This window comes from Populus alba, chromosome 13 (genome assembly GCF_005239225.2).
Source record: "Populus alba chromosome 13, ASM523922v2, whole genome shotgun sequence".
NCBI lineage: Eukaryota > Viridiplantae > Streptophyta > Magnoliopsida > Malpighiales > Salicaceae > Populus > Populus alba.
In genome coordinates, this window is record NC_133296.1 from 10924073 (window position 1) to 10944324 (window position 20252).

Genomic DNA, 20252 nt, shown 5'->3' on the forward strand with positions numbered 1-20252 from the left:
TAAAGCTCGATTCTCAATTACACTTGTCGAACCTAATGTTGAACCATGTAATTTGTAAAAATCTTAATTAAACATAAAAAATAAGCCTAGTTAACTCGAGCTAACCGTTAAACGATATTCTTGAGTCTTGAAACTAAGATAATCTAATAAAAAACAATCTGAAATAAATCATGACACTAAATTCTCAGTCAAACACAATGTTAATTGATGAAATTGAGAAAAAAAAAGTCAATTAAAAAAAGAAAAATAAGTTAATTAGATCAACCCATCAAACCTGTGACCCGCGTCATGAGATGAGGACAACCCAATAAAAAAAATCCAATTATGACAGACCTGTGACTCGGGTTATAAAACCGATATAAACTTCTATAAAGAAAATAAAAAACAATAACATGATCTAACTAGGGTTAAAATGTCGAAACTCGTGACCTTGATTGTGAGACCAATATATTCTTCATAAAAAGAAAATCAAAACAAATTATGAAACTCAATTCTCAATCAACCCGATCTTAAATGATAAAATTAAAAAAAATCAATTAAAAAAACACAGAAACAACCATAATAAACTTAGGTTAACCCACCAAACTAAGTTAAACCATCAAACCTAAAATCTGTGTCATAAGAAAAGTAATAACTAAATAGAAAAAAAAAATCTAATATTAAAGGATGAATTTAGATGTTGATTAAAAAAATATAAAAAAAACAAACAAAATAGTGATAATGAACAGTACTCCGTGAGAAGAGGTATAATAATATTATTTTTAGTTTATAGTTAATATAACGATAACCATCCTAAGAATGCTACCCTTATCTCATACACTAATTCTTAATTTCTGCATGTTCATCTTCAACATGAATCAAGTTCAAAAAAAAAAAAAAAGATAAAAAATATAAATGATAACTAAATCCATATCATAAGAAAATGATAACTAAATAGAAAACAAATCTAACATTAAAAGGATGAATTTAAACGTTGATTAAAAAAATAAAAAAATAAAAACAAAACAAAATAGTAATAATGAATAATACTCCGTGAGAAGAGGTACAATAAAACTCTTTTTTTTTTTAGTTTATAGTTAATATAACGATAACCATCCTAAGAACGCTACACTTATCTCATACACTAATTCTTAATTTCTGCATGTTCATCTTCAACATGAATCAAGTTAAAAAAAAAATTAAAAGAAAAAAAAGAAGATAAATGATAATTAAATCTGTGTCATAAGAAAGTGATAATTAAATAAAAAAAATCTAATATTAAAGGATGAATTTCAACGTTGATTAAAAAAAAAAACAAAATAGTAATAATGAATAGTACTCTATGAGAAGAGGAACACTAAAACTCTTTTTTTTTTTTTAGTTTATAGTTGATATATAATGATAACCATCCTAAAAACGCTACACTTGTATCATACACCAATTCTTAATTTCTGCATGTCCACCTTCAACATGAATCAAGTTCAAAATAAAAAAAAAAATTAAAAGAACAAAAAACATAAATGATAAACGAAAAGAAATGTAATTGATAACATTGGTCGCCTATTATTATAGGATTGGGGAGTGGGTTGCTCATTTATAGTTGAGGTCCATCATTGATAACATGGTCGTTTGTTCAGGCATATTTATTTTTGCATTTCAAAATGGTTTTTGAAAATTTTTATCTATTTCAAATTAATATTTTTTTATATTTTCAAATCATTTTAATATGTTGATGTCAAAAATAATTTTTTTTTAAAAAATATTATTTTGATGCATTTCCGAGTAAAAACTACTTTGAAAAAAAACCACAACTACATTTCCAAACAACCTTCAATTGGTCTCCTATCAGCATTTTTTTTTTATTTTCTTTTGTAAGCCTTCAAAAAGGCAAAGTCTTTTCTTTCCTTAAAAAAAAAAAAAAAAAAAAAACTATTGCACTTATCATTTCAACCATTTTTTTTAATAAAAAAAGTTATTCTGATGCTAAGAATAAATTTGTTTGCGTTTTTTTTTTTTTTATCTTTAGAAGAAAATAAAAACCTTGCCTCGTCAAATTGAAAAAACTAAAAATGATTAGAACTACAACTCATCAACATATTTGTCAATCTTTGCAATATATGAAAATAAAACAAAGCTCAAGCAGTTATTGTTGACTAATATTTATTGTTTACTAATATTTTTGGGATTGTGGTGATTTTTTTTAATAATTTTTTAATTTTTTTTAATTTTTTTATTATAAATTATTAAAACAATCTAAAATTTATAAAAAATTTAAATTTAAATAAAAAATAATTCAAATTTTAATCTATTTTATTTGAAACAAAATACCAAACGGAACTAAAATAAAAGCACATGGGTGATGGTGGGACCCCATAAGAGTTGAAACTGAATCCTATATAAATCCCCTTCTTACCGATCCCAATTCTCACTCCCAACTACACGTGTCTTCTTTCTTGCTTTCTCCTTTCTAGAAATCAACATGAAGCTCCTCTCTCTTCTCCTCTTCTCAATGCTGCTGCTTATCCTCCGTTCCTTCGAGCACACATCAGCTGCCTGCCACGTCGATGATCATGCGGGTCTTTTGGCATTCAAGTCGGGTATAACCCACGATCCATCAGGCATGCTCAGCTCGTGGAAACCGGGCACCGATTGCTGCTCTTGGGAAGGCATTTCTTGCCTCGACAAGATCCGGGTCAACACCATATGGCTCTCCGGCAACCCGGACAAACCGAATGGATATTTAACGGGTTCAATCTCACCCTCTCTCGTCAAAGTTCAAAACCTTGACGGTATTTATTTTTTTGATCTTAACATTACGGGTCGATTCCCGGATGTTTTATTCCGGTTACGAAACCTCAAATACATTTACATAGAAAACAACAAGCTCTCGGGTCCGTTACCTTCTGATATAGGCAGGATGACCCAACTTTACTCTCTCAGTTTATCAGGCAACCAATTCACTGGGTTAATACCGAGCTCAATCGCCGAGTTGACTCAGCTGACTCAGCTTAAACTTGGTAACAATCTACTCACTGGCCCAATTCCTCTTGGAATCAGCAAGCTAGCACAGCTGAGTTTCTTGAGTCTACAAAATAACAAACTCACGGGTACCATACCTGATTTTCTCTCATCACTCACAAACCTTAGGATTCTTCGACTTTCACATAACAAATTCTCTGGTAAAATACCAAATTCAATAGCCTCCCTGGCTCCAAACCTTGCTTACCTTGAACTAGGCCACAATGCATTGACAGGAACAATCCCAAGTTTTCTTGGAAAGTTCAAGGCACTAGACACCCTTGATCTTTCTTGGAACAACTTCACAGAAACTGTCCCAAAAAGTTTTGGAAACTTGACAAAAATTTTCAATCTTGATCTCTCTCACAACTCTCTTGTAGACCCATTTCCTGTAATGAATGTTAAAGGCATCGAGTCACTTGATTTGTCCTACAATAAGTTCCACCTTGAGAAAATACCGAACTGGGTCACTTCGTCTCCTATCATTTACTCTCTCAAGCTTGCCAAATGCGGGATCAAGATGAGCTTGAATGATTGGAAGCCAAAGGAGACGTATTTCTATGACTACATCGATCTTTCCTACAATGAAATATCAGGCAGTCCAGTTTGGTTGATGAATAAGACAGATTATTTGGTTGGTTTTTGGGCTTCGGGGAATAAGTTGAAATTTGATCTGGGGAGTTTAAAGGTTGTTGGGACATTGAAGAACCTGGAGTTGTCAAGAAATCTGGTTTATGGTAAGGTGCCCAAGTCAGTTTCAGGGCTGGAAAGTTTGAAATTGAGTTACAATCATCTCTGTGGACAGCTTCCATCAACAAAATTCCCCGCCAGTGCATTTGTCGGCAATGACTGTCTGTGTGGTGCTCCACTACCTCCTTGCAAAGTGAAGGGGGAGTAAAATAACAAATCGGGGTCCATGCGAGTTGGATCAACAAGAAAGTGTTCGCACTCAAGACTAGGAATCTTTTGCTGATAATAGAATAACGCTCAACTAGGAGCTGTCTTGTGCCCTTCTATTTCTTTTTTTTGTTAGCGTCTTGTGTTGTTATGTGCTCTCTTCCTGTGGAATTCAGAATAATTTATTACAGCATTTAAAATCTATTACTGCGAACGATTTGGGCGTTAAGACCCGATTTAAAAAAAAAAAAAAAATTTGTTGGGATAGCAAATCAATAATTTATATGGTATTTTGGTATGCTAATATTAAAATTAAAAAAAATATTATTTTAATATATTTTAAAAACAATATTTACTGTATTCGCAAACATACTAAGTTAAAGAAAATATATCACAAATGATGAGGAGATAAAGCTCCCAGACTTATAACACTATCATTCAGGATCTACGGATTAGCAATACACAAAATCATTAAAAACTGGTATTATTAAGTGCACATACATTTCACAAATTAATAAACTTGGAATAATTAGCAATGTGTGCATTTGGTTAAATGGAACTCACCTCCAAATAATGGAATATGCCGATCTGAAGTTCAAGTCGTGCCTCTCAACTTATTTAAATAAATAAAAAAAGGGTTGAAATTCATGATTCAGAATTGTTTTATAATGACTATAAGAAAATAGAAGAATATAGAGGCTTTAAGACCAGGGGTATGCAGCTAGACAGCTGATGTAACTGGGACAATTCCCTGCCCCACATGATCTTTCACCGAAGGCTATAAGACAGAAACCAGACTAATTCTTAATTTCTGCATGTTAATCTCCAACATGAATCAAGTTCAAAATAAAAAAAATTAAAAGAAAAAAAAAAAAGATAAATGATAATTAAATCTGTATCATAAAAAAAAATAATAACTATATAAAAAAAATCTAATATTCAAGAATAAATTTAAACGTTGATTAAAAAAAATAAAAAATAATAAACAAAATAGTGATAATGAATAGTACTCCGTGAGAAGAGGAACACTAAAACTCTTTTTTTTGTTTTTTTAGTTTATAGTTAATATAATTATAACCATCCTAAGAACGCTACACTTATCTCATACACCAATTCTTAATTTTTGCATGTCCACCTTCAACATGAATCAAGTTCAAAAAAAAAAAAAAAACTAAAAGAAAAAAAAAACATAAATGATAAATAGAAAGAAACATAATTGATAACGTTGGTCGCCTATTGTTATGGGATTGGGGAGTGGGTTGCTCATTTGTAGTTGAGGTCCATCATTGATAACATTGGTCGCCTCTTCAGGCATATTTGTTTTTGCATTTCAAAAAGGTTTTTGAAAAAATTGAATTTTATTATATTTTTTCTCTATTTTAAATTAATATTTTTTTGGTATTTTCAAATCATTCTAATGTGTTGATGTCAAAAATAATTTTTTTAAAATAAAAAAAATATTATTTTGATGCATTTCTGAGTAAAAACTACTTTGAAAAGAAACCATAACCACATTCCTAAACAGCCTTCAATTGGTCTCTTATCAACATTTTTTTTTATTTTTTTTTGTAAGCCTCAAAAAAGGCAAAGTCTTTTCTTTCCTTAAAAAAAAAACAAAGAAAAAATTATTGCACTTATCATTTCAACCATTTTTTAATAAAAAAGCTATTCTGATGCTAAGAATAAATTTGTTTGTTTTTTTTATCTTTAGAAGAAATAAAAACCTTGCCTCGTCAAATTAAAAAAACGGCTCCGTTTGGTTGCAGGAAAGTGAATTCCTAGAAAGTGAATTCCGGAAAAGTATTTTCCGATGTTTGGTAGTGTTATGAAAAACACTTTCCAGTGTTTGGTTGTATTATGGAAAATGAACTGAAAAAATAATTTATTAATAAATTAATTTTTTTTTTCAAATTTATCTAATATATAAAAAATATTTAATCACTTACAATTAAAAAAATGAAATCTAAAATGTACAATGATGATTTTTTTATTATATCCTACATACATAACTTATTTTATAAAATATAACTATATATATCATATCATATTATAGAGAAATAAGCTTCTGAAATATTTTTTACTATTCCATGAAACCATTTATAATTTCCATTACGTACGAAATACATCCGACAAAAAACTATAGTTTTAATAATATTTTTAGCATGTAATAAAATTGGATAAAAATATTAAGGTATAAAATTCACTCTAAACTAGTTTTTTTTTTAAATGTTAAAAAAAAAAAAAAAAAAGTTCCCGCAAGCAAGTGAACAGTGCAAAAGAACTGTACTGTTCACTATTTTGAGCGAATAGTGTACGCAATATACTGTTCATGCTAATTGCACTGTTCATTGAACAGTGTAATTAACATGAACAATTAAAAAAGTATGAGAGCGCAGGATTGGACCCACATCAGGAAAGTGTTTTCCAAAAATAAGAAGCGAAAAACACTTTCCTGATATTAATGTTACATTTTTCTTTGACTGGAATTTAATTTTCTTTGACTCACTTTCCATGTATTTACCAAACATAAAAAAATAAAGAAAATAGTTTTCAAAAAAATAAATTTCTGAAAACAAACGGACACTTAAAAATGATTATAACTACAACCAATCAACATATTTGTCAATCTTTGCAATATATGAAAATAAAACAAAGCTCAAGCAGTTATTGTTGACTAATATTTTTGGGATTGTGGTGATTTTTGTTTTTTAATAATTTTTAATTTTTTTTAAATTTATTTTATTATAAACTATTAAAACAATCTAAACTTATAAAAAAAATTTAAATTTAAATAAAAAATAATTCAAATTTTAATCTATTTTATTTGAAACAAAATACCAAACGGAACTAAAATAAAAACACATGGGTGATGGTGGGACCCATAAGAGTTGAAACTGAATCCTATATAAATCATTAAATCCCCTTCTTACCGATCCCAATTCTCACTCCCAACTACACGTGTCATCTTTCTTGCTTTCTCCTTTCTAGAAATCAACATGAAGCTCCTCTCTCTTCTCCTCTTCTCAATGCTGCTGCTTATCCTCCGTTCCTTCGAGCACACATCAGCTGCCTGCCACGTCGATGATCATGCGGGTCTTTTGGCATTCAAGTCGGGTATAACCCACGATCCATCAGGCATGCTCAGCTCGTGGAAACCGGGCACCGATTGCTGCTCTTGGGGAGGCATTTCTTGCCTCGACAAGATCCGGGTCAACACCATAAGGCTCTCCGGCAACCCGGACAAACCGAATGGATATTTAACGGGTTCAATCTCACCCTCTCTCGTCAAAGTTCAAAACCTTGACGGTATTTATTTTTTTGATCTTAACATTACGGGTCGATTCCCGGATGTTTTATTCCGGTTACCAAACCTCAAATTCATTTACATAGAAAACAACAAGCTCTCGGGTCCGTTACCTTCTGATATAGGCAAGATGACCCAACTTTACGATCTCAGTTTATCAGGCAACCAATTCACTGGGTTAATACCGAGCTCAATCGCCGAGTTGACTCAGCTGGGTCAGCTTAAACTTGGCAACAATCTACTCACTGGCCCAATTCCTCTTGGAATCAGCAAGCTAGCACAGCTGAGTTTCTTGAGTCTAAAAAATAACAAACTCTCGGGAACCATACCTGATTTTTTCTCATCACTCACAAACCTTAGGATTCTTGAACTTTCACATAACAAATTCTCTGGTAAAATACCAAATTCAATAGCCTCCCTGGCTCCAAACCTTGCTTACCTTGAACTAGGCCACAATGCGTTGACAGGAACAATCCCAAGTTTTCTTGGAAAGTTCAAGGCACTAGACACCCTTGATCTTTCTTGGAACAACTTCACAGAAACTGTCCCAAAAAGTTTTGGAAACTTGACAAAAATTTTCAATCTTGATCTCTCTCACAACTCTCTTGGAGACCCATTTCCTGTAATGAATGTTAAAGGCATCGAGTCACTTGATCTGTCCTACAATAAGTTCCACCTTGAGAAAATACTGAACTGGGTCACTTCGTCTCCTATCATTTACTCTCTCAAGCTTGCCAAATGCGGGATCAAGATGAACTTGAATGATTGGAAGCCAAAGGAGACGTATTTCTATGACTACATCGATCTTTCCTACAATGAAATATCAGGCAGTCCAGTTTGGTTGATGAATAAGACAGATTATTTGGTTGGTTTTTGGGCTTCGGGGAATAAGTTGAAATTTGATCTGGGGAGTTTAAAGGTTGCTGGGACATTGAAGAACCTGGAGTTGTCAAGAAATCTGGCTTATGGTAAGGTGCCCAAGTCAGTTTCTGGGCTGGAAAGTTTGAATTTGAGTTACAATCATCTCTGTGGACAGCTTCCATCAACAAAATTCCCCGCCAGTGCATTTGTCGGCAATGACTGTCTGTGTGGTGCTCCACTACCTCCTTGCAAAGTGAAGGGGGAGTAAAATAACAAATCGGGGTCCATGCGAGTTGGATCAATAAGAAAGTGTTCGCACTCAAGACTAGGAATCTTTTGCTGATAATAGAATAACGCTCAACTAGGAGCTGTCTTGTGCCCTTCTATTTCTTTTTTTTTTTAGCGTCTTGTGCTGTTATGTGCTCTCTCCCTGTGGAATTCAGAATAATTTATCACAGCATTTAAAATCTATTACTGCGAACCCCCGATTTTCACAAAAAAAATAAAAATAAATAAATAAAAAATACTGCAACACACGAATGAACTGAAACAAGTCCAACTTTGAGAGAAAATACTACACAACAAGCATGCATGGCCAAGAAAAAGAAGGACCCAAATGTCTCTGTCAGTCCAGGAACAGGAAGAGCCCTATGATGCCAAAAAGAAATGATGCCAGAAAAGAAAAGAAAAAGTTTCGCACTGTTCCAACAATCTGTTACCTGTTACTTGCAGTACTAAAAGAAATCATATTGCCCTATAAACTTACCAATAACAACAATGATGAGATCCTTGACATGTTTTACAAAAGAGCTGAATTCTAATGACAAAATGAGTCAGGTGTAGCAAATGTGCAGCTATATCATAATTCTCAAATCTTTTTTGGTTCTGTTTTGTTAATTTTTCAAGTTTGATTCTATTAAGTTAACCTACGACAATTTCTTTATATTTCACCCTGAGATTTTTAAATATATAAATAATTTATTAAATTATAAATATTTTTTTTAATTTTATCCATTATGATTTTTTTATCTATAAAATTTGGTTTTTATTCCTTTAATTAATATTTATTTTATTTAAGAATATTTTTTTAATCTTTGTAATTGCATTCTTGGGTTTTTATTCTTTTTATCTATAAAATTTGGTTTTTGTTATTAAATTTTATCATTATTATTTTTGTTGTTTTTGCTATTTTTTTTTTTTAGTGATATCATCCTTTAAAATTATATTTGTTGAGAATTAGGCTTCTTTATTAAATCTAGATCAAAGATTTCATGGGTTGTAAATTTTAAAAATTCAACTAGGTTTAAAAGGTTCGTCGGTTTTGCATAATTGTTTTTTTAAAATGATATTTTTTTATTTTATATCCTTTTTTTGTTTTTGTTTTGTTAATTTTTTAGTTTTATTTTATTGGGTTAGCCTTTTTATAATATATTTTTCAATTTCACCCTGACCATTTTTTAACTTACAAATAATTTGTAAAATTACAAATGTTTTTCAATATAGTAACACTTTTGATTTTGTTATTAGTTGCTTTTTAACATCTGGAATTCGCAATTCCACATATTCAAAATTCAAAAATGGAAAGAAAAAAATAGAAACACTCATGTTTCATACAGGCTTTACATGAAATCTTTTTAGCTTTTCGCTGGATTTGCTCAGGCCCCTAAATTTGACGATTTAGGTTTGTGGGAGGCCAGCATATTGCCTTTGTAATTTGAGAGCTGGGAATCGTTGTCTGGATTGTTCAACTTGACCACGTATATCCTCTATCTTGAATGTGTTGTTTCCTCCTCGAATCAAGGAAATAAACTTCTGTTCGAAGATTATAGGAAATTTGCTGCCAAACTTATTTGGGGTGTCTTCAACCATTTTGGCGGCAGATATTGCCTCCCATGAACAGAGATGAAAAATTACCAAATATTAAAAAGCACAGAGAAAACCAAGTACGTAGCTCATACAATGACCAAAAAGGCAAGAAAATAGATGTATTGTTGAAATATATAATGCTAACGGAAGTAAAATCTATGACACTTAGTTGAGTTACCAGGATTCTGGGACCAAATCATCCATAGTTCAAAATAACAATTGTTAAAGCATCTTGGCCGCTTCTAACTGTTATTCCCCCTTCAAAGAACACTAACTATCTTTAACATTTTCAATTTGCTCACAGCAAAACTAAATCTTAATTTCCACAATTCTCTATTGCCTTCTTTTTCTAAAAAAAATTCGCACCAAAAGAGGCACATCTATGCAAACATCTCCTTTCTGGCAAAAAAAGGAAAAAATCAACAATCACCTAATCAGTTGTTTATTTATGGTCACCAGAGCTCTTCATTGCTTCTCAATCCATCAATCCACAACTATCACCGCTTCCTTTTCAGCCACATTTGATTCTAATTTTTTCGCTGCCTTTTCCTTCAACTCATTCACAGCTTCTTCTTTGGCAGCCTTCTCTGCCTGTAAAATTGGCTCGTAATAATCGGCATGAGCTTCCATACATTTTGTCAAGGACCGAGTAACCTCATGGCACTTCTCCACAATATCCTCATTGCTATCTTCTGCCTCTTTAACGCAATCCTCCCATGCAACAAAAGCATCTTTGCACCCACCTCCCTTCATGTACACACAGAACCCGCACTCTCCTTCCTCTTCCTCTTCCACTTCTTGACCTTCATCTCCATTGGCATCAGTGGGTTTCTTTGATTGATCTGATGCTTCAGGGGTTTCAGTGGCAACTGAAAAACCTGAAGAGGGCAGCGGAACGTTTGATGAGGTTGTGGATGGATTATGATTCTGGGAATTGCCAGGAATTGATGAGCTCGGCGATAAGTCGGATTTATTAGAATCATTAGGGTTTGTTCTTGAAGAAGAGACACCTCCCATGGCTGCTTAAAACCTTGTGAAAACCCTTAGATAAGGCTCAGTAATTATCTAGTGGATATTTATTTCTTTTCTTTCAGTACGACCAAACAAATATATAGGCTATTTGGAGGAGGCACATTCACTCACACAGTGAGAAAATAAATAAATTCTACTAAACTAGAAAACAAAAACTGAACCCGCACAATCTCTTGTACCTAAATCTCCTCTGAAACCTGAGAAAAATTGCACAAGTTTTCATCATCAAATCAAATCTAAACCACTTAAAAGGCTCACAATTAAAAGGAATACGAGAAGATTCATAAGCATTTGTCTACATATTGCCTTGTTTACCAACAACATCATTCACTACAAGCTAAAACCTATCAAACAACTAAAACATATCACCACATCCAGAGAAAATTGCATCTCAAGAAAGATGCCAGGGTCTTGGAACTACACACTCATCATGTTTTAGGAACAAGAACCACATCTAACTCACTTAAAATTCAAGTTTATAAGTTTAAATCCATTCACACACATGAAGAACATCGCCCAAGGGGTAATGTAGATCATCAGAAATTCAAAAGATTCGGGAAGCTCAGCAATACAAGTATCGGAAAGCGATGATCTTTTCGGTAAATACTTTGTAGGAAAATTGCATCAAGCAATAATTGAAACCGGCAAAAATTTACACACAAACATACACATGCGGCACTAAAATAACAATCTACACTACCCAATTTTAGTTCAAACTGGTGGGGACTAAGCTTAAGCAGTGTCTTGGGTCTGCAAAACCCAGAAAACATGTCACATTCCAAGGTAAGAAAACATCAACAAATTTCAGAAGAACAAAACTTTAGTACAAGGAGCGGTACTAATTCCTCAAAAATGACAACCTGCAGCCAATATCAGGAAAACTGGTCTATAACCCATGTCAGTTAATCAAAGCAGAAGATTAGGTCGCATACTAACCGGCGGTGTTTCCCGGCAATTCGAAGTAGTGGAGGAGGTTTAGGGTTTTTCGGTGGCGGTGAAAAAGGATTGTAATATTGTTAACTTCCTGGTGGCTTGCTATTAAAAACAAGCACGTGCTGAAATCATCGTGCACTGTGCACTGTTGAATTGGGATGTAGGTGGCAACAATCCGGTTAATGGGGGCATCTTGACAGTGTAGTTTTAATTATTTTTTAAATAATATTTTGTGTTAAATTATATGTTAATTTTATTTTTTTTAAAATTATTTTTAATATTAGCATATTAAAATAATTTAAAAATATTAAAAACATATTAATTTGAAATAAATAAAAAATAAAATAAAAATTAAATTTTTTCAAAAAAATTTAAAATACAAAAACAAACAAGTTTTTGGTCACCCTACTTTTACTTTTGTTTCACTTTCATCCTTTAATTATTATTTTTTTAAAATTTCACGTAAATGGTAGTACCTGGGAAAATGGAGCTGATGCTGGGACCTTTTCTATTTTTAACGTCTCGACTCCAATTTTTGCAACGTCGTCTATTAGAGTGATAAAGTGAAGAGGGAACTTTTTATGGTTGTTAATGTGGCTCCTAGTCTTTCATACCTTAAACACATTTTTGCACCTCTATATCCTTTTCTTCCAAATCCTAAAACGAACCTAGGTTAAGTGCTTGAAAATATTTTTTTCCGATTAAAAATGAATTATTTAAATTTTATTTTTCCAAAAAAATTAAAACATTGGAGCTCTTAGCTCTTCTAGAAACCAAACTTTCAAAAAAAAAAAAATCCACCATAATATCCATTTCATGACTTAAACATGATTGCATTCTAATATTCGAGAGAAAACTTGCAAAAAAAAGAAAAAAAGAAAACAGCAAAAAAAATGAGTACAAAATTTTTAAGAAAAATATATAAGGAGAATGAAATTCAAAAAGAAAAAAAAAAAAAAGAATGATCCCAAATAAATTGAATAGTAATTAAAAGAATGAGCATTGAATTTGAAAGATTAAAAAATTATAGGAAGTGAAACTACAAAAGATTTATAATTTAATAGATTAAAAAAATAATAAAAGATGAAATTGAAAAAAATAAATAGAGGCTAACATAAATAGAATCAAACTGAAAAAAAAAATAAACTAAAAAAAAATGATAAAAACAAATAGAAAAAAACATTAATTTAGAAGAAAAAAAGAAGAAGAAGTAAAACCAGAAATCCTTTTAAACCTGGTTTAATATCTAAAATCATATCATGTTAAATCTTTAACTCGAATTTAATTAAAAAGGCTTAATTATTAACTAATTTAATTTTAAACGATAAAATTAATAAAAAGAATATTAATAAAAATACATGTAAAAGTATAACATCCTTGCATAATCATAATATGAATACACAAGATAACTAGTAGTATGAATTTTTTTTATCACAATCCTGGGAGAAACTCATGTTCATCCGATAACACCTTCCTTAATCATCAACATATATATTTATTTCCAATTCAATATAAACACAAACGATTAATACTAATGAAATAAATAATCATTGTCATTACTGCTTTTACAAGAATAAAATATTAACTTTAACAATTCAACAAGTTTTTTTGTTTATTACAATCTTTCAAAACTAACATGCTTATTGGAAAAAATGGAAATCCTACAGCTAGTTGGGAACTAATAAAATCCTAGACCTAATAAATTAATATGCTAGTTAGTTTCAAGGAACACTTGAAGAACTTGTAAAAAACAAGCATATTTTAAAATTAAAAATAACAATTATAACATCATATTATAGCATAACAAAATCCACAAATCCCACGGTTTATTTCAAGGAACACTCCCTTGATCAACATGAGATTTTTCACAATTTTACATTCCTTGCCATAATATTCCCACTACTAGCATTTAGTACTAATAATACATTACACGAGCCATGTTTGTTTTTTTTCAAAAATATTTTGAGAAAATTAAAATTTTTTTTTTTTTCAAATTAATATTTTTTTTAATATTTTCAAATTATTTTAATGTGCTGATATTAAAAATAATTTTTAAAAATTAAAAAAAATATTATTTTAATGTATTTTCAAGTGAAAATATTTTAAAAAAACAACCAAAATCACACTTAGCACGCATAACTAAAATTCTTTTATTTTAATTTCATTCTAGTGCTCTAATCAAAACCTTTGGGCCGTGTTTGATTGTAGGAAAGTGAATTCCTGGAATTCATTTTCCTGCTTTTCCAATGTTTGGCGACCACAAGAAAAAATAGTCAAAGAAAAATGAATTCAGTCAATGAAAAAATTATAACGTGGGCAAAGGAAAGTGTTTTCCTTTATGAAAGAAAGGAAAACACTTTTCGTTTTTTTCCTTTCATAAAGACAGTGGTCAGAGGTGGGCCTAATTCTGAGTTTTCATGCTTTTTTTTAATTGTTCATGATAATTGCATTATTCAATGAACAGTGCGATTAATATGAACAGTGTATTGCGTACACTGTTCACTAAAAAATAGTGAACAATGTAGTTCTCTTGCACTGTTCACTTGCCTGCGGGAACCTTCTTTTTTTTTAAGTGTGCTATTTTTTTAACATTTAAAAAAAAAACTAGTTTAGAGTGAATTTTATACCTTAATATTTTATCCAATTTTATTACATGCTAAAAATATTATTAAAACTATAATTTTTATCGGATGTATTTCGTACGTAATGGAATTATAAATGGTTTCATGGAATAGTAAAAAATATTTCACAAGCTTATTTCTCTGTAATATGATATGATATATATAGTTATATTTTATAAAATAAGCTATGTATGAATATAGGATATAATAATAATAAAAATTCATCATTATACATTTTAGATTTTTTTTTATTGTAAGTGATTAAATATTATATATATATATATATATTAGATAAATTTGAAAAAAATATTAATTTATTAATAAATTATTTTCCAGTTCATTTTTCATAATACAACCAAACACTGGAAAGTGTTTTCCAGTTCATTTTCCATAACACTACCAAACATCAAAAAATACTTTCCCGGAATTCACTTTAAAAAAAAAATTCACTTTCCTGCAAACAAACGGAGCCTTGGTTTTAACACGAAATAAATATATCCCCAAACTCTTGGCTCGCTCCTTTATTTATGAACTAAGACCAATAGCAATAATGGTGTATGCCCTTGACACCAAAAATTAGACATGAAATATCAGATTATCATTTCAAGACCCTTTTTAGTTACCCTGTCGATGTTCATCTTAATGAACAACAACCAGTCCTTAATTTCTCCAAGAAAATGGCTGGTACAATCCATTTAAAATCAAGTCCCCATTCTTTAAGTAACAATTTAGAGCCCCAAACCCGTAGCCAACTCCCATGTATAGTGTTGTTACTCATTTTTTGACTTCCCGTTAAGAACCAAGAAAAGAAAAGAAAAGAAATCCAAAAATATAAGATGATACACATCTTTTCTGCTTTGCTACTGCCTTGTTTCTGCTGTTAACTTCTCCTGTATTTCTGGGATTAGTACTTTTCCAATCGTTGTTTTGTCAATTTGATCCTCTGGCTTACCGGACAGCTTCTCCTGTATTTTAACGATGATAAAATTGGCCAGCCCTCTCTCTTCAAAATGATTCGAACATGAGACTGCTACCTTTGCTAAGCTAGTAGCAACCCTAGCTTATATAAGATGGAATTTCTCACACAATCTGGGTTTGCTGGTGCAAGTCTGTGCAGGGAAGATGCATTTCTACCCAAAAACAAAGAAATATCGAAGCAATAGCTGCAACCAAATGCACAAGGCACAAAGCTATCCTAAATTGCAAATTCCTCATGCCTTGGGAACCTTGACTGTAAACTGATTATTCAAAATGTCCAAGCTACAAACCTGATGGAAGTTCTCAGTTGAGCAGTCTTGAAAAATTGTTTGCAGATGCCAGGCACCAACCTGCTGCGGAGTTGAGAATAGGATGACCAAGCAAAAGGTCCAGAATTTATTATCCATGATATAATATGAACACAGTGATACAGGTCCATGTTAAGAAATCACAGTCTGGAGCTTATACACATTTTAAAACCTTTCAAGTTCGCACACATGTAAATCCGAAGAACTCCAGTCCAGCTACATACAAAGCAAAGCTAGACAAGGATTTAGTCGTTGATTAACACGCTCAGATGATGCTTCCCCATTACACCCACGTATCAAAAACATTCCTATCTCAAACTCATCACAGGCCATGGATTCACCCCAGCTGCTGGCAATAAGGGTCGTACAATAGGGACCCTTCTCACAACTGAAAATGTTTCATTTAGTCGTGCTGCACGACTCATGAAATGTGACACCTTCTGCATTCATAGATCAGAAATGAGAATCAAAGTTGGATATGCACAAGCACACAACAATCTATTGACCTCAATGAAATACTGTTTGCAGTAGAAACATCTATTCATGTGCAAGAAATATAATACAACCACCACATGAAATAAGCTAAACAAACTTAAGGAACAGACCACATTACTCAAGTGCAAATGATCATGAAAACCCATTTATAGGATAGATGACCTGTGCTCTTCTGGTAAACAAAGAATAGCAGAAGAGGAAAATAGAGTAAGCATGCGCTTACAAACCAACAATTTTGCAACTTCAGGTGCATAACTCAATTATTGTGCGCATAAACAGGAATTAATCCTTCAATTAAAAGTTTGTGATGAAGATACATAGTAAGAGGCGAAATGTGGGATTTAACTGCTGTGTCTCCTCTAAAGTCTATGATTTTTGTTACACAAAAAAAAATGGTAGGGAATTTGAGGGATTCTCATGTCAGTATATGAGACAAACTCAAATAGCTACCCCTTACCCATCATTACTTGTCACTGAAAATAAAAATGAAATGGAAAAGGAAAAGGAAAAGGAAAGGAAGGTGAAAAAAAAACTTAGGCAATCAAATTATGCAAAATGGTGGGATTTGGGAGGGAAAAATACCAAGGAAAAGATTATACACGCAGCTATTCAAATTGATGTGAATGAGATAGCGAGAAACCAGAGAATCAATGAGCCAAATAATCAAGTATTGAACACTAAGAATCAAACAATTGTTCTAGATTTTTAGACTTGCAAGTGGCATGAGAGCAGGACTTAAAGTTACAAGATCTTCTATCATAAAAAACCAATTAAGGTCACCCAGAAATAAGAAACTTTTGGGGCATCATTTGCCATCTCTATCTCAACTATTCCCCCATATTCTATTCCTAACTTGACTTCTACAATCCATACGCCATTCCAAAATCCTTGGTTTGATGCCTTTTAATTTGACAAAAGCAACTTTTCATACTTCTAAAGCTAAACTAAAACTATTCCCTTGCAGACCAAGTAAAAAAATTCATGTGATTTCCAAAATCATTTACGTTATCATCAAGAAATTATTTTTGTGATTATCAGTATTTTCAAAAACAAGCAGAGAAAAAAAGAATATAAATGGAGCTTGGTGACAGGATTCTAAAATTAGTCCTTTCTCAATGGAATGATTAAGAAAAACTGGCTGGAACTCACAATCAAAACTTTTTCACCTCACCTACAGATGAATATACCATTGATCCTCAGCATAGTTTTCGTATGGTGAAAACCACCTCTGTTGCACTATAAATATCCCCCTCATTTCCTTGATGGGCTCGTTTCTTGATGAACTTTTTTTCGCCCATTTATAGCAGCTCACTTAATTTTTTCACTATAACACAGTATTTCCAAACCATCCCCTACATCACAGATAAAAACTTAAGCCCTAACCAACATTGCCTGCTCATTGCACCCCACTCACCAAAGTATTTACTGACCAATAATTCGGTAAAAAAAATTCACAAATTCACTAAGTCATGACTTACTAAACCTCAAATAAATAGTAATTTTCCGGCAAAAGCCATTTTTTCAGACTTTTCAAAATGAGGGCTACTTCCCACCAGCGACTATTCTTTTAGCTCGTGAAGAGAAGAGGGGAGAGCACAGGCTGTTACCACACCATCCCCAAGTCTTTTGCGCTGTGAAGCATGCAAGGAAAGTGAAGACTGTTTACCTTTCTTGGATAAATAAAACAATGGCAGCTATCTGTTAATTCATTTTCCTGTCTGTTTGGTGCCTGACTTTAATGAACTCATTCTTAGCTTACAGAGAAAGAAGAGGTGGAGAAAACCCAAAAATGATAAAGATATGCGAATATGACCACAAAAAGAGGATATAATATCACTTTATCAAATACGAAGTTAAATAATTGCTGCACAACAGACGCTGCCAAATCTCAATATGAAATTTAGAAGGAAAAATAAAAAACCAGATAACTTGTACACGGTCAATTTAAACACACCATTGAAAACAATTAGCACTCTGACTTTTCCAAATAAACCATATTATCAGCAATTGAAATGGGCAAATTAAGCAACCGCAATAACTTACCTTATCATCCACAGTAACCTTAAGCTGCAAGCTCTTTGTCTTTCGCTTCATCTTGTACAATCTCCGGCCCAATATAACAAATCCCATCACAGCTGCAGCCACAGAGACTGACCAAACAGGACTAAACCTGAAAACACAATACCTCAACATCTCAAAAGGAACTTTCCACAACACCACCTTCCTCTTCTCCACCTCATCACCAGGCTTCGTTTCTCCTACTGCAACAACACTCAAATTCACATCTTTGGACTCATTTTCACCTTCAGATTCACCCAAAATCTCGGACCCAACTTGATCCTTCCCGACATCACCAGAAAACAAATCATCACCACCAGAATCAGACCAGAACTTAACCAGGTCCTTATCCTTACTTTGAGTCTCCCCATATCCTTCTAAACCCACGTGAACCTTCACGTTCTCTTCAAATCCCAGTTCACTTTTCCTTTCAAAGTTGCTAACTTTACGCTCAAGTGACTCAAGCTTCCCTTCTTTAGCCTCAATCTCCCCAATCTCTTCAAAACCCACATCAGTCCTTTCACTTTCCACCAAGCCCAATTCATTTTTCACGTCAAAGTCACCTAATTTGCGATCATCAGATCGATCACTACCAGAGTCAGGCCAGAACTCAACAGAGTTCCTCCTCTGGAACCGAGTTTCTGAGCCGGGATCGATCCAGCTAGGATTATCAGACTCAACAGAACCTTCGTCAGTAGCACTGAGAGTAGTTTTAACATACCTATTATCATTTTCGAGAGAGAAGTGATCTAACCTGAACATACCTTCGGTATCAGCCACAATCTCTTCAAAACTCCTGGAAGAATCAGCCACTGAGATGGGTGAGTTAACCAGGTCCGAGTCAGAGTTGGCTAGGAGCTCCCAGTCTTGAAAATCAGTGACAGCAGCAGCATCTCCTTCCATGGTGATGGTTGATTGATTATTTTGGACAGTTAAGACAAACCTACACAGTTATAGCAAAGTGGAGAGAAATGGCCAAGGACAGAGATTAGGTTAATAGATAGGTAACCCCCGCAACACTGCACTAGAACACTAATGGTAAAGGTAGTGGGATTGGCCCTACTTGTAGCCAGGATGGTAATGGAAATGATGGAATGATACATACATACATATATATACAATATATATATTGTAAATACAAAAAATGGATAAATAACCAAAAAACCGAACCGAAAAAAAAAAAACCGAAAAAAAGGGCCACCACTTAAAAAAAAAAAAAAAAAGTATAATACTATTCTTTCTGACCCTAGTCTGCATCTCTGCTTTAATTACTTTTTGGTTCCCCTCCCCCGCTTCCCTTCTCTACATCCCTCCCTCGCTTCCCTTCTCTACATCTCTCTCTTTACTCTCTGGCTGGTGAGAAAATCAAAGCAGAACAAGTTACAGAGTGATAGAAAAGATTACTTGGCTGAGTTAACTCACCAAATGGCTCACTCCGTCCTTGAAGATGATTTTCAAGAGAAACGAATGCAGCACTAAAAAGATTAAGGTATTGAGTAGGACGACTGTGATTATGTTTTCTGGGTCTAACTATGATTACCCAGATTTGCAACATCGTCTCCATCAACGCTATGTGCAGTTGTATCTATGGAAGCCTGAATGGATCTTCACCTCTACTTATCTGCTGTATGAGGTTAGTATATATTAAAACCGGTTTTGGTTCGGTTCACATTTTGGTTAAATGCTCAGCCCTAGTAAATACTCATTGCCATCTTTATTTATAGTGCACTTTCTGGTTTTTTTTTTTTTTATTTATTTCTTTTCTTTTTAGGAATCTCTCATAATTGGAAAACCTTTTTTTTATCACTCCAAAAGAAGGATGGATAATATATTTGGGTAGAAAACCATCTTTTTTAACTTAGTTTTTATCACTCCAAAAACCTCTTTGTTAACTTAGTCTTC

The 20252-nt window shown here is 32.7% G+C and overlaps 4 protein-coding genes across 5 annotated transcripts; 2 read left to right on the plus strand and 2 right to left on the minus strand.

The window, feature by feature from the left end:
- Window positions 1–2412: 2412 nt before the first annotated feature.
- Window positions 2413–4098, plus strand: LOC118059392 (uncharacterized). The gene has a single exon (XM_035072242.2). It carries the CDS (start codon window positions 2459–2461, stop codon window positions 3893–3895), a length of 1437 nt encoding a protein of 478 aa, XP_034928133.1. The 5' UTR covers window positions 2413–2458; the 3' UTR covers window positions 3896–4098.
- Window positions 4099–6844: 2746 nt separating this feature from the next.
- On the plus strand, window positions 6845–8519 carry LOC118059393 (uncharacterized). The gene has a single exon (XM_035072243.2). It carries the CDS (start codon window positions 6891–6893, stop codon window positions 8325–8327), a length of 1437 nt encoding a protein of 478 aa, XP_034928134.1. The 5' UTR covers window positions 6845–6890; the 3' UTR covers window positions 8328–8519.
- Window positions 8520–10277: 1758 nt separating this feature from the next.
- LOC118059391 (uncharacterized) lies at window positions 10278–12047 on the minus strand. Of its 2 annotated transcripts, none has more exons than XM_035072239.2 (2): window positions 11894–12047; window positions 10278–11154 (listed from the first exon to the last, which is right to left on the minus strand). In XM_035072239.2, exon 2 carries the CDS (start codon window positions 10940–10942, stop codon window positions 10409–10411), a length of 534 nt encoding a protein of 177 aa, XP_034928130.1. In that variant the 5' UTR covers window positions 10943–11154; window positions 11894–12047; the 3' UTR covers window positions 10278–10408. The 2 variants fall into 2 exon arrangements, with proteins under 2 accessions (XP_034928130.1, XP_034928131.1); XM_035072240.2 differs by having other exon boundaries at window positions 11818–11945.
- Window positions 12048–15927: 3880 nt separating this feature from the next.
- LOC118059366 (uncharacterized) lies at window positions 15928–19408 on the minus strand. The gene is made up of 2 exons (XM_035072211.2): window positions 18336–19408; window positions 15928–16237 (listed from the first exon to the last, which is right to left on the minus strand). The coding sequence occupies exons 1-2, from the start codon at window positions 19251–19253 to the stop codon at window positions 16106–16108; spliced, it is 1050 nt and encodes a 349-aa protein (XP_034928102.1). The 5' UTR covers window positions 19254–19408; the 3' UTR covers window positions 15928–16105.
- Between the last annotated feature and the right edge of the window lie 844 nt (window positions 19409–20252).